At 38.1% G+C, this 13794-nt stretch overlaps 1 protein-coding gene across 2 annotated transcripts in view; it reads right to left on the bottom strand.

Annotated features, from left to right (window-relative positions):
- Window positions 1-4957: 4957 nt before the first annotated feature.
- The window catches only part of STAC (SH3 and cysteine rich domain), a 187754-nt gene continuing 178917 nt past the window's right edge, over window positions 4958-13794 (bottom strand). Inside the window, exons 11-12 of one of the 2 annotated variants that reach the window (XM_069958472.1) lie at window positions 12782-12925; window positions 4958-5040 (exon numbers count right to left, since the gene is read on the bottom strand). In XM_069958472.1, the coding sequence (XP_069814573.1) occupies window positions 12827-12925 (99 nt within the window). In that variant the 3' untranslated portion in view covers window positions 4958-5040; window positions 12782-12826. Of the gene's footprint in view, window positions 5041-6327; window positions 12926-13794 lie in introns of those variants that run through there. The other variant, XM_069958471.1, reaches the window with a different exon arrangement.

The raw sequence follows: 13794 nt of genomic DNA, 5'->3' as shown, positions 1-13794 counted from the left end.
CAAACACACCTAGCGCTCAGAAACTTCTTCAGCAAAATCTGCATTGAAAAAGCTAATTGGCGCTCCCTTCCTTCTGAGCCCCGCTGTGTGCCCATGCAGTGGTTTATGCCCACATATGAGGTACCTTTTTACTCAGGAGAACCTGCGTTACAAATTTTGGGGTACTTTTTTTCTCTTATTCCACGTGAAATTGAGAAATTTCGACTTAAATGAACATATTATTTGAAAAATTAGAGTTTTTCATTTTTACTGTCTAATTTTGAATACTTTCCTCTAACACCTGTGGGGTCAAAATGCTCATCCTACCCCAAGATGAATTCTTTGAGGGGTGTACTTTCCAAAATGGGGTGACTTATGTTTTTTTTTCTCTCTACTGACACTACAGGGGCACTGCAAATGCGCCTGGTGCTCGGAAACTTCTTCAGAAAAATCTGCAATGGAAAAGATAATTGGCGCTCCCTTCCTTCTGAGCCCCGTTGTGTGCCCATACAGTGGTTTACGCCCACATATGGGGTACTGTAGTACTCAAGAGAACCTGCGTTACAAATTTTGGGGTGCTTTTTCTCTCATGTTCCTTTTGAAAATGAGAAACTTTAATCTAAACGTATATATTATTGGAAAACTTTAATTTTTCATTTTTTTACGGCCTAATGGTGAATACTTTCCTCCAGGCCCTGTAGGGTTAAAACGCTCATTATACCCCTAGATTAATTCTTTAAGGTGTGTAGTTTCCAAAATGGGGTCACTTATGGGGGTTTCCAGTATACAAGCCTCTTAAATCAACTTAAAAAAAGAACTGGTCCCTAAAAAAATCAGTTTTGGAAACTTTCACGAAAATGTGGTAATTTGCTGATAAATTTCTAAGCCACGTAACACCCTAAAAAAGTAAAATATGTTTATGAAATGAAGCCAGAATAAAGAGGACATATCGGTAATGTGACTCAGTAACTAATTTATGTGATACGACTTTCTTTTTTTAGAAGCAGAGAATTTCAAAGTTCATAAAATGCTGATTTTTAAAATTTTTCATGATATTTTGATGTTTTTCACAAAAAACACACAAAGTAGTGACCAAATTTTGCCACTAATATAAAGTGCCATATGTGACGAAAAAACAATCTCAGAATCGCTAGCATACGTTAAAGCATCACTGAGCTATAAGCGCATAAAGTGAGACAGGTCAGATTTTGAAAAATGAGCCTGATCTTTTAGGTGCAAATAGGCTTGGTCTTGAAGGGGTTAACCAATAAAGTTATGGATTGTAATACCTTTTGTAGTTTAATCTTACTTCAGTGAATTATTACACACAAGGTCTTTTTTGCTCATAGGATTACATATAGTTTTACTACTAGGTTGTGTTTCAATATTTGCAATTTAGTTTGCGTTTCTTTGTTTAAAAAATAGGAAGCTAAATTGTCTGTCTATCTGTAATGTGATCAGTATTTGCCAGGAGCATCAGATATAATATAGACTGTTATATAGACTGTTACTAAATCATGGTTTGCTGCTTATTAAGGTCGACATAAAAAAAAAACATGCATTTTTTAATGCATTTTCTCTGCAGCTCTCAAACCCAATTGTGGAAACCAAGCTGTAAGACCTACATAAAACATATATTTTTTTGCCACTTGTGGGGAGTTCAGCCGTCAGTATAAGGTGTATCTTCCAACCGTTCAATGACAGATGGTGATGATAGGGGCCCACTTTGTTCTAGGATAAGCCACAGAGATAAGCCAGAGCCAGAGCTCACAGGAACAGTCCACTGTGCCGAACGTTCCTGTGTATGTAGAGGATGGGGACTAGACATTGGAGATTATTGGCTGAACAATGATTTGGCAGTCAGTTTTTGAAGGTGCATGGCCTCCTTTAGACAGTTTTGGATTATCCTTCTCCAATGTTCCAGCCACTTAGAACTAAAAAGCTCAAAGCAGTGGAAATTTCAGGTTACCAGAACCTTATACTTAAAATCTATGGGATGAATTCCCTGCTCTAAAACAGGCTGGAAAAATTTAGTGCAAGTTCATATTTTGCAAGTGAGAGTTTGCACATTTTTTGTTTTTGCAAAAAATGTGCACAATTTTGTCACTCTGTGCTGGGAATGATAAATTTTCCTTATGTCTACGCAGAGCATTTGGTAATCTGTGTCAAAAAGATATGACTATATTTTAGCACAGAATTTTGAACTTGTTTATATTATTAATAAAAGGGCTGACTATATGCACCAAGTGGTCGCTTTCTTCTGACAATCGTCTACCTTTCTCTGATTAAAAGATGGAAGAGGATATGCCACAATGACCCTTTCCACCACTGACCAGCTACTGGGAAGCTATCAAGTCCAGTTCCACATGATCCACCACCACCATCATACTGGCAGTCAACATGAAGCATGGACACTAATGTAAGTGGCACCCCATGAAACCAGGGTGCATCAGTCCCACTAAGGCCATCCGGCTTGCCTGAGCATGCAGCAGTTCCTCTGAGGCCATACAGCTTTCCTGAGTGTGCAGCAGTCCTACTTTGACCATCTGGCTTTCCTGAGTGGGCAGCAATTTCACTAAGGCTTTCCACCTTTCCTGAGCATGCAGCAGACCCATTGAGGCTGTCCACCTTTCCTGAGCATGCAGCAGCCCTACTGAGCCGTTATGCTGGCTTGAACAGCCTGAAAGAATCTTTAGAGGCTGATCCTCAACTGCTCTAACTTTAACTTCCCCATGTCTACCTTTGTCTAATCGTCCTGCTACCAGAGCCTTCCTCTGACCTCACGAAGTTGGATGAGTGTGACAAGAAAGATCCTTTGCATCAATGTCAAGGCATGGTTGTCACGCCCGAGGGCCTGAGCCTGACACCAGGACATAGAAGCCAGCGGTGCAGCCTTTAGGCAGCTATTGTTTGTTATGTATGCCTAGTTGGGCCAAGTATTTAAGTTGTGCCATGTTGGCTACATGATGTAACATTTTGAAAAAAGTGCCTGGTCATTATACACCATGTACCATGTATGTTGCAAGAATACTACCTATTGTTATTGAGGGGGGGTGGGGTAGTTTTGCTGGGGTTTAGTGTGTTAAAAACACGATACTACAGTGATTACTTCTGGTGTCTTTTATAAACAAAGGAAGATGTTTAGTTACTATTTTATACAGAGACTCTAATGAACATTATTTGCTATGTGCAAATACTACTTTTGAATGAGCCTCTTCGGCATTGTGTAATAAAATGACATTGAAATGTTATTCTGCAGGTCGGTAGAATTACTGTGATCCCCAATTTATATAGTTTTGTTTATGTTTTACTACTGTTGCACAGTAAACTCAATAGAAGATAAGGAACAAAAAAAAAACGTAAACCTTATAGGGTGAGCTGTTTTACTGGTACCATTCCTGTGGTATATTTGATTTTTTATCATTTTAATTGGCTTTTTTGGAGGCAATGTTACCAGAACAGGAATTTTTGTTATGATGTTCACAGCGCTGAATAAATTACTCTCTAGTTTTACAGTCTTTACTATACACTTTAGTTAACATGTATGTTTTTTTCTGTCATTAAAGATGACACCTGATAAGTGATTCAAAGGGTTAAAACCTCTTATTAACAACTACTCTCCGGTATGGTTATGTAGAGGAAAAAAAGCAAAAAAAAAAAGCCAGGAAATGTGGAGCGATCTCTTTTTCTTAATACCGACTCTAAAGCATGAGATATATTGCATATAATTCTACTCACTTCTCGGTGGGGAGATGGACCTAAACGTCGCCCGGAACACTGATATCACTCCTTGGTTCGGCCTCCATGGAGAACCGTTTCCGTACTCTGTGCTGTGAACACTGATATCACTCCTTGGTTCGGCCTCTCTGGAGAACCGTTTCCGTACTCTGTGCTGTGAACACTGATATCACTCCTTGGTTCGGCCTCTCTGGAGAACCGTTTCCGTACTCTGTGCTGTGAACACTGATATCACTCCTTGGTTTGGCCTCTCTGGAGAACCGTTTCCGTACTCTGTGCTGTGAACACTGATATCACTCCTTGGTTCGGCCTCCATGGAGAACCGTTTCCGTACTCTGTGCTGTGAACACTGATATCACTCCTTGGTTCGGCCTCTCTGGAGAACCGTTTCCGTACTCTGTGCTGTGAACACTGATATCACTCCTCCTGAATGCTACTCTAAGTTGTTTAATTTAGCCACAGTTTGAGGTAAAGCCCTATTTCATAGCTAATGAGTGGAAAATAACAAAACCACAAAACACTATAGAGGCTTTTATGCATATGTAAATGGTTACCAGATTGTAGCTGCCAGTGCACCTACACATAATCCTTTGTTGATCATGAATGGCTCTGCTTACTATATATCAGCAGTAATTTATAACATAAGTGCATTAAAACCTGCCACTTGGGGAAGAACCCACCCAACCACTTGACAGGCAGGTCCCGACATGGAAAAATCGCTGCCCGCTCACCTGCGTGCTCAATATGCAAATGAGAAGAGATGAATCCGATGTTCATAAGAAATATGCGTGGGACTGGTAGCAAGGGGTAAGTATTGGGGGCTTTGTTGAAGGAGGGGGGAGGGTGGTAGTGCAGGTTCTGACCCGGGTGACAAGGTGACAGGTTCCCTTTAAACAATTACTGTACCATATTGTATATATTGTGCAGCATAGGCTATTATTTGAGAATAATGCAGAGGTTTATGTGTATGTCTTATGCTTTGTGTTTTAACTGATGTGGAAGGCGTGGGATTTTAGACACATTGATTCATATTTTCCCACTGAAGGGATTTTCTAATGCTGCCTACATTTCTCATGAGCAGGCTTTTTTTTAGGGCAAAAAAATTGCAATGCAAATAAGTTATGTGGGAAGAAAGCTTATAGCAAACCCTTTTAATCCTCTAACAGTGACATTACAATTAGAATTACCGTCTTTTTTTACTGTTTTATTTTTTCTATAGTACAAACAAAAATAGTTCATAGTCCATAATATGTTCCATCATTCAGGATATACAAGGTCATCATTGTCAATCTGTTACTGTTCGGGTTCTGGTCCAGGTTTTTCCTACAATGGAAAAGTGGAATCTGATTACTATAAGACATAACATGCTCTTTCCAGAGGGGGATTTCTTACCATGATCTGCACTATACTCTGATGGGGCTTCTCATTTTCTCTATAATTTATGGTATAGAGCATATACTATCCAACTGCAGTGAGTCTTCAGGGCCAAAATTTGTGGCAACCCAGGGGAGCCAGTAAAGCACGGTGGCCAGGAGTGGTATGTACCATTCAACAAAACACTTTTTAAATAGAACATATCTGTAATGCAGGTGTAGGTGTAAGAAACCTTAGAGTCTCTGTTTAACTTAACCAGCAAAAGCTATTTACTGTATGTTTCCTTTTTGTGGTGGAGAAAATAATACAGAGTCTTTTCTCCAATACCGTGCAGTGCAGGACAGAATCTAAGTTTAGGAACTTTGGTTCGCTCATCTCTAAACACAATACATAATAAGCTGCAAAATGCTGCTCACAGTCATCTCGATCAGGCAGAGTTTTCAATGGCACGGTCTACAGCCCCTCCTGTCTTCTCAGAAATGATAATTTAAGCTCAATTAGGGTCAAATCAATCCCAAAGGATTGTGAATGGAATTGTACAGCTTGCTATGTACTATGATATATGGAACTGCAGAAGACTAGGGATCAGGGAGGAGGAGGGAGGATTTACCTGGAGGCTGGGAAGGCCAGAGCAGGGAAAGGAAGAAGACCCCCACATTGCCTCCCAATTTTTGTAAATAGCGGAAGAACGTGACCTACAACCTTTAGTGCTGCCACTCAATGTAAAAATGGAGCGATACCTCTTTAATTAAACATCATCCATCTATGGCACACAGAATGTAAATTTGCCTGGTTTCTAAAAGCTGCTTTTGCTCCCTCAGGCACTCTTAACATAATATCATTTCCATGAATTTGTGTGTTTATATAAAACGCTGATGTCTGTCTTTACTATAGGGAAATAAAATTAAGTTATACCAAAAGAAAATATCTCAATTGCAAAGGAAGTATATTAAAGAATAAACATGGTAAAGTGACTAATACGTTTATATAGTGCACACTTTGGAGTGTTGCTTTTACTGGATTGATACATGTTTGCATTGGAGGCTTGAGTTTCGCTGCCTATCAAAACAGTATGTATCTCCATTTTTATAATAATGTACCATATGTCCCGCTAGCTCCCCGTTGTACCGTACATGGATCACATTGTATCGAAACCTTTTAGTGAAATACACTCTTTATTCTATATTGTTAAAACAACCATATCTATTCATTAGATATGTTACATTTCCAGAGTAAAGAGATAAAAATAAGTCTGCAAAATATAAGCAATACAGGCTGGTATTGTGGTAGAGACATATAAAAGGCATGAACAGGAAAGCAAAAGAGAAATAATCTGTCTTTTTGGTATAATGATACAAAACATAAAGACTTAAAGATGTGAAAGAAACATACAGAACATACATCCAATAAATATGTCAAGTTTACAATAGTTAAATAGAGGTGGGATTACATATAAATAACAAAGGACAAATACTATTCTATTCTACAGCCAAATGATGAAAAGATATATGACAAAATAATGGCATAGCCCGTGTAAGAAAAGCAGTTTTCACTGTTTTAGAGAATCCATTTACTCTTGTTTTAATACAGTAACGGTTTTTGCCATTGATGTCATGTTCTGCAACCTATTACGCCGTAAATTCCTTTAATCCAACTTCCAGTATTCTAGAACCTCAAAACATCAGAAAAATAAGATTGAGCAGTGAGAACCAAAGCATCTGATGGAGTAATCTTAATTTTTATATGTCACAGGGACATGTCAAATGTTTCCAAAGATGAGCCAGCTGTCATTCATTGTTAGAGAAGGCAGGGGTGCCCTGGAGATGGCCAGAGTGGCGGCCAGAGATCGGGGCGGGTGCAGACTGTGTGAGGAACCTGCCTCTTTGACACTGTTGCAGCAAAATAAAGTCAATTCTTTACAAAAATGCCAGATCACAGACAGCGCTATAAGCTATGCTATGGTGTAAAATAGATAACTGGTAACTGGCAGCATGGATATATGCATGTCCATGGTGTCAGTTTCCAATTAAACAAAGGCTAAAGCATAACAGTCCATTCAGGCAGCTCTATAGACTTATAATGAACCTGCCTAGACACTGCTTAAGGATTGCTTGCCTGCCAGGGAATGAATTGCACTATTGCATGCTTCACCTGGCTCTTAATCCTGATCGGTTGGGGTCTTAGCAGTGACATCCTGTAGAGTCAAAACTTTTGTCCCTGTAACATAACAATAGAAAAATCTTTCCATGAAATGGAAAAGAAGCATGGTTAATTTCATGGGATGATTTTCCTCCTTTGATGTTTCAGGGTGTGTACCATTTTTATATGAAGATTTTCTGACCTACAAAGAGTGCTGGTCACAGGTGAGCAGGTCAACTCCCTATTTTTTTATATGATCCCCTTATAATAATATATCCATAAACCATTATTAGCAGAGCATTTTCCTATAAAAAAAATTCAGTATTTTCACACTAAGTAAAAAAAAACGTCAGTTTAAAAAAAAAATAATATCCATTATTACCGTATTTTAATTTAAGTCAATAGAATGAGAGCATCCCAATACACGTACTGTATTAAATAAGGGATGTCAAATTAATTTTTATTACAATTATTCACTGACTTTTTTGAAAACATCTAAATATTTTTTTAGTTATTCACTAGTGATGATCGAGCATGCTCCTCCACGCTTGGTACTCGTTCAAGTATTAGGGTACTCGATGGTGCTCGTTACTCGGATGAGCATCTTGCGACGCTCGAGAAAATGGCAACTTCCTCTTTCTGCATGTTTGGCGGCTTTTTTTCAGCCAATCATCATGCAGGAGAGTCTTTGGGACCTCTTAGAATCACGTGGGAACCCTACATGTTGATAGCAGTGATTGGCTGGCCAGATCAGATGACCTGGGCATATATGAATCCGATCCTGCGATGCTCATTTCAGACGCAGGCTGGATGAGCATACAGTAGGTAGAGAGCTGCTGTCTTACAGGGAGAGTGTTAGGCAGAGAATTAGTGTGCGGTTAGGCAGGAATCTGACACGAAGAACTCAAAAGTCCTAAAGGCTTAAAATTTTTAAAACATATATTTTTTGCTACTTTTACCAGCTGTCAGTAGTCCATTTGTCCTGTTGTTGACATTACCTTGGCTGGCCTATCCTCACTGTGCAGTGTCCTGTGCAACGGGTGCCAAAACACCAGTTACCCACACACTCTATACGACTACCCCCAACACTGCTGTCAGTAGTCAATTTGTCCTGTTGCTGACATTCTCTAGGCTGGTTGGGAGCTGTAGTTCGGCTATACCTATCCTCACTGTGCCTGCTACCCCTGCTGTTTCCTGTTTATTTCCATGTTGTTTCCATCATTTTCTGAGGTGTCCAGGTTTTCATGCAACCTTCCCTGTGCAGAGCTTTGGTCCCCTGCAGTAATACTCGAGTTTCCCATTGACTTTAATGGGGTTCGTTACTCGAAACGAGCACCCAAGCATCGGGAAATATTTGTCTCGAGTATCGAGCATTTTAGTACTCGCTCTTCTCTATTGTTCCCATACATTTTTTTCACCATCTTTTAAATTCAATGGATCTTTAAAAAAGGAAACACACCCCAAAGGGGCTGAACTAGAGAAATGTACCAACAGCCATCATTGTAACGATGGGCGCCCAAAAAGCGAAATAACTGGCATCATTTGGAACTCAATACTGACAGGCGTCATATAAAAAAAAAAAAAAAAGTCATGTGAACATAGTGTTAAAGTGGTAAAAAAGTTCCTTACTTTCTGATGTTAATTTTAACTGAATGATTTAGTGATTTAGAAAAACAGTACAATGTTATTTAGTGCAGTATCTTCCCTTGAATTTATACTGGAGAGTTAATAAGTTTAAAGGGTAATCTGGAAAAAAATATTTTTTTCAAACCAACTGGTGTCAAAGTTATACAGACTTGTAAATTACTTCTATTTTAAAATCTCAAGCCTTCAAGTACTTTCCAGTTTGTTTTCTTTCCAGTCTGACACACTGCTCTCTGTTGCCATCTCTGTCCATGTCAGGAATTGTCCAGAGCAGGAGTGATTTTCTGTGGGCATTTGCTCCAGCTCTGAACAATTCCTGTCATGGACAAAGATGAAAGAAGAGAGCACCATGTCAGACTAAAAAGAATACACCACTTCCTGGAGGACATAAAGCAGCTGATAAGTACTTAAAGATTTTTGAACAGTAAATATAATACAGTATATACACTACCATTCAAAAGTTTGGGGTCACCCAAACAATTGTGTGTTTTCCATGAAAAGTCACACTTATTCACCACCATACGTTGTGAAATGAATAGAAAATAGAGTCAAGACATTGACAAGGTTAAAAATAATGATTTGTATTTGAAAGAACATTGTTTTTACATCAAACTTTGATTTCATCAAAGAATCCACCTTTTGCAGCAATTACAGCATTGCACACCTTTGGCATTCTAGCTATTAATCTGTTGAGGTACGCTGGAGAAATTGCACCCCATGCTTCTAGAAGCAGCTCCCACAAGTTGGATTGGTTGGATGGGCACTTCTGGTGTACCATACGGTCAAGCTGCTCCCACAACAGCTCAATGGGGTTCAGATCTGGTGACTGCGCTGGCCACTCCATTACCGATAGAATACCAGCTGCCCGCTTCTGCTGTAAATAGTTCTTGCACAATTTGGAGGTGTGTTTAGGGTCATTGTCCTGTTGTAGGATGAAATTGGCTCCAATCAAGCGCTGTCCACTGGGTATGGCATGGTGTTGCAAAATTGAGTGAAAGCCTTCCTTATTCAGAATCCCTTTTACCCTGTACAAATCTCCCACCTTACCAGCACCAAAGCAACCCCAGACCATCACATTACCTCCACCATGCTAACAGATGGCGTCAGGCATTCTTCCAGCATCTTTTCATTTGTTCTGCCTCTCACAAACGTTCTTCTTTGTGATCCAAACACCTCAAACTTGGATTCATCCATCCACAACACTTTTTTCCAGTCTTCCTCTGACCAATGTCTGTGTTCTTTTGCCCATCTTAATCTTTTTCTTTTATTGGCCAGTCTCAGATATAGCTTTTTCTTTGCCACTCTGCCCTGAAGCCCAAAATCCCGCAGCCGCCTCTTCACTGTAGATGTAGACACAGGTGTTTTGCGGCTACTATTTAATGAAGATGCCAGTTGGGGACCTGTGAGGCGTCTGTTTCTCAAACTAGAGACTCTAATGTGCTTATCTTCTTGCTTAGTTGTGCAACGCGGCCTCCCACTTTTTTTTCTAATCTGGTTAGAGCCTGTTTGTGCTGTCCTCTGAAGGGAGTAGTACACACCGTTGTAGGAAATCAATTTCTTAGCAATTACTCGCATGGAATAGCTTTCATTTCTAAGAACAAGAATAGACTGTCGAGTTTCAGATGAAAGTTCTCTTTTTCTGGGCATTTTGAGCGTTTAATTGACCCCACAAATGTGATGCTCCAGAAACACAATCTGCTCAAAGGAAGGTCAGTTTTGTAGCTTCTGTAACGATCTAGACTGTTTTCAGATGTGTGAACATGATTGCACAAGGGTTTTCTAATCATCAATTAGCCTTCTGAGCCAATGAGCAAACACATTGTACCATTAGAACACTGGAGTGATAGTTGCTGGAAATCGGCCTCTATACACCTATGTAGATATTGCACCAAAAACCAGACATTTGCAGCTAGAATAGTCATTTACCACATTAGCAATGTATAGAGTGTATTTGTTTAAAGTTAGGACTAGTTTAAAGTTATCTTCATTGAAAAGTACAGTGCTTTTCCTTCAAAAATAAGGACATTTCAATGTGACCCCAAACTTTTGAACGGTAGTGTGTGTATATATATATATATATATATATATATATATATAATGTAACTTTCTGACATCAAAGATAGCTCGATAGCAACCTCTTACATAAACCAATATACCAAAATTTTTGCTAATTGATTTAAGGATGGAAAAACTTTTTCAATCAAAATTTTATAAATGCAAAAGAAATTTAAAATTCAAATTTTAAAAAGAGAACAAATAACTAAGCAGTGCTTTAAATAAGATACAGTGGTCCCCTGACATATGATGGCCCTGACATATACTTGATTCAACAATGGTCTCTTAGATGCCAAGTTGAATACAGCATTTGTTTATGATGCCACCCGCTTCAGTATGTCAGATCCATGCCTCTAGTGGATGGCGGTTTATTAGGAAGGATGTTTACCTTTGTATACAAAAATATGGGGGTTGGTTGCTTTTAAAATATGAAAGCTGTGCTCTCACTGGTTGCTGTGGGAAAGCCAGACATAGAATGCAGACCCTGTCTTATATAGGTGATGTGCAGTATGGCTCACATCACACATTCAATACAAACCTCATTACCCCTGGGTTAGAAAACCAAAAATTTCCACCATAGCCTGACAGCTGCAGATCTTTTAGACTGGTTGGGATATACAGTTCTTCCTTGTTAGATCATGTTTTCACAATGTATTTTTGTTCGTTTGGTTCAAAGGTCTGCTTTATGTGAGTGAACAAAGGCCAAAAAAAAAAGCCCCAAACCAACAATCATTTTAAAAACTAGTAAACTCAATATCAAAGTAAACAAAATAGTTCAATGGGCTGTTTTGCTCACAATACATTTTATGATTTTAGCCCATTTACAGTAAAAAAAGGGCAAATAGTTTCAGGCATTAAAAAACTGTATTTTTTTATGCACAAATGGACATTCCCCCCCCCCCTTTTTTTTTTTTTTTTTTGCTTTTTCAATGGCTTAATTGCTGCATGTTTTGGGGTGACATTTTTTTTTTATTTTTTTTTTAGAACCAATTAACAGTTTTCCAAGGAATTATCTTGAAAGGTTTTCAGCATACAGTGGTAGTCCTGAAACCAATTAATATTGTATGTTGAGGGACCTCTGTATAATGAACTCATATAACATAAGAAAATAAAGAGAATTCTTAAACGTATCCACGTTTATAATATAGCTATTTTTCAAGCAATCGAAGTGAAACATTATCACTAATGTTTTCTTAATATTTTTAATTAAAAGTAATACTTTACTTTTATTCAATAAATTAATTACTGAAAACCAAAATAGGATGAACAGCTGAATAGTAAATGCATCGTTGTGAAAGTGGTAGAAATAACTAAATTAATCCTAAGATTTCTGAAACCCTTTTGAAATATAAAACACAGCTTTGTGTAACAGAAAATAACACATCACTGAACAAGAAATGATGCAGGCACAATTTCTGCCCTATAGAGCTTAGAGTCTACTGTACTGTTTATAGGGAGCTAAAGTAATTGCTCCAATATTACAAAAAGGGTGGGCTACGGAAACAAGTTTGTCCCAGTAAAGGCAATGACATACCTCTTGAACCCTGATCTTAAAAAAACGCAAACACTGACTTGAGAAGTTTTTTTAAGACATAGACAGAGGCTATAGCTTCATTACTAATGTTCATGATCACTGTTGCAGCATTTTCTTTCTTTTTTTTTCTTCTTTTTTTTTTTTTTTAACTTTTTCCAGACCGAGAAATCTGAAATTCCTGTATGCAGTCAGTAATTGTATCTATTCTTGCTCTAACAGTCCAAGTCTTCTGTTTCAGTCCTCTTACAACTGTGTATTCATTTCATATTGGTTTGTGTGAGCCTCTCTGCATCTGATAACACCACATGGTTCACACACCTATTCCTAGGAAGCTTGAGTAATGGCAACGGACAAATCCTAGAATCAGATATTTTCCAAAACATCAATGGGTACAAATCCTCTTTTCTTCCCACTGATGACTTTAAGAAATCCATTGTTCTCCTTTTCAGAACTGGTACAGATCTGAAAGTAAAAATTGACACATAAGAATATAGTCACCAACAAAACATTCCTTGCATTTTTAATAGTTTCTCATATATTTCAGGGATGATGGTTTCTTGTGCAATACAATAGAGCAGTCACATCTTAGCCTTCATTGTCATTCAGTAAATGCGTAAAATACAGGATAGTGGTAAAATCAGATAAATGCCATCAAAGACGTTGTCTTGGACTGTCCATGCAGCAGGGTGTCAGCTGTATTATAAAGTGCACACCTTTTACAGGTGAAGTGAACTAAGCTCTTGAGACTCAGACTCAGCAGCCATCACTGCTAGTACTTCCCAACAGTGCTTTACATGTATGGTGAAGATTGGGAAGGGGTTAAAAGGATATATATTTTTTATCTAAACTAATATACTTAAACTTTTTTGCAAATTCATTCATTTATTTAACTTGTCTTGCTCTTTTGATTCCCTCTCATTGTGGACAGCTTGTTGTCTAGGTTACTGACAACTACTCTGCTCTAAAAGCAGTCTTTTGATTGATTGATATATAGCTATAGTATATATATATATATATATATATATATATATATATATATATACACACACACAACATATGGACAAAATTGTTGGTACCCCTCGTTTAATGAGAGAAAAACTGACAATGGGCTCAGAAATAACTTGAATCTGACAAAAGTAATAATAAATAAACATACTATGAAAATGAACAAATAAAAGTCAGACATTGCTTTTCAACCATGTGTCAACAGAATAAAAATAAAATGAAATAAAACTCATGAAATCGGCCTGGACAGAAATGATGGTACCCCTAAAAATGTCCACTTATTAGTATCAAAAGTGTCTACAATCTAGTGCCTGTATATGGGGCTA

The sequence above is a fragment of the Dendropsophus ebraccatus genome, chromosome 2 (assembly GCF_027789765.1).
Source record: "Dendropsophus ebraccatus isolate aDenEbr1 chromosome 2, aDenEbr1.pat, whole genome shotgun sequence".
In the NCBI taxonomy this organism is placed as follows: Eukaryota; Metazoa; Chordata; class Amphibia; order Anura; family Hylidae; genus Dendropsophus; species Dendropsophus ebraccatus.
Note: the sequence above shows the minus strand (reverse complement) of the source record. Positions and strands in the feature narration are given on the sequence as shown.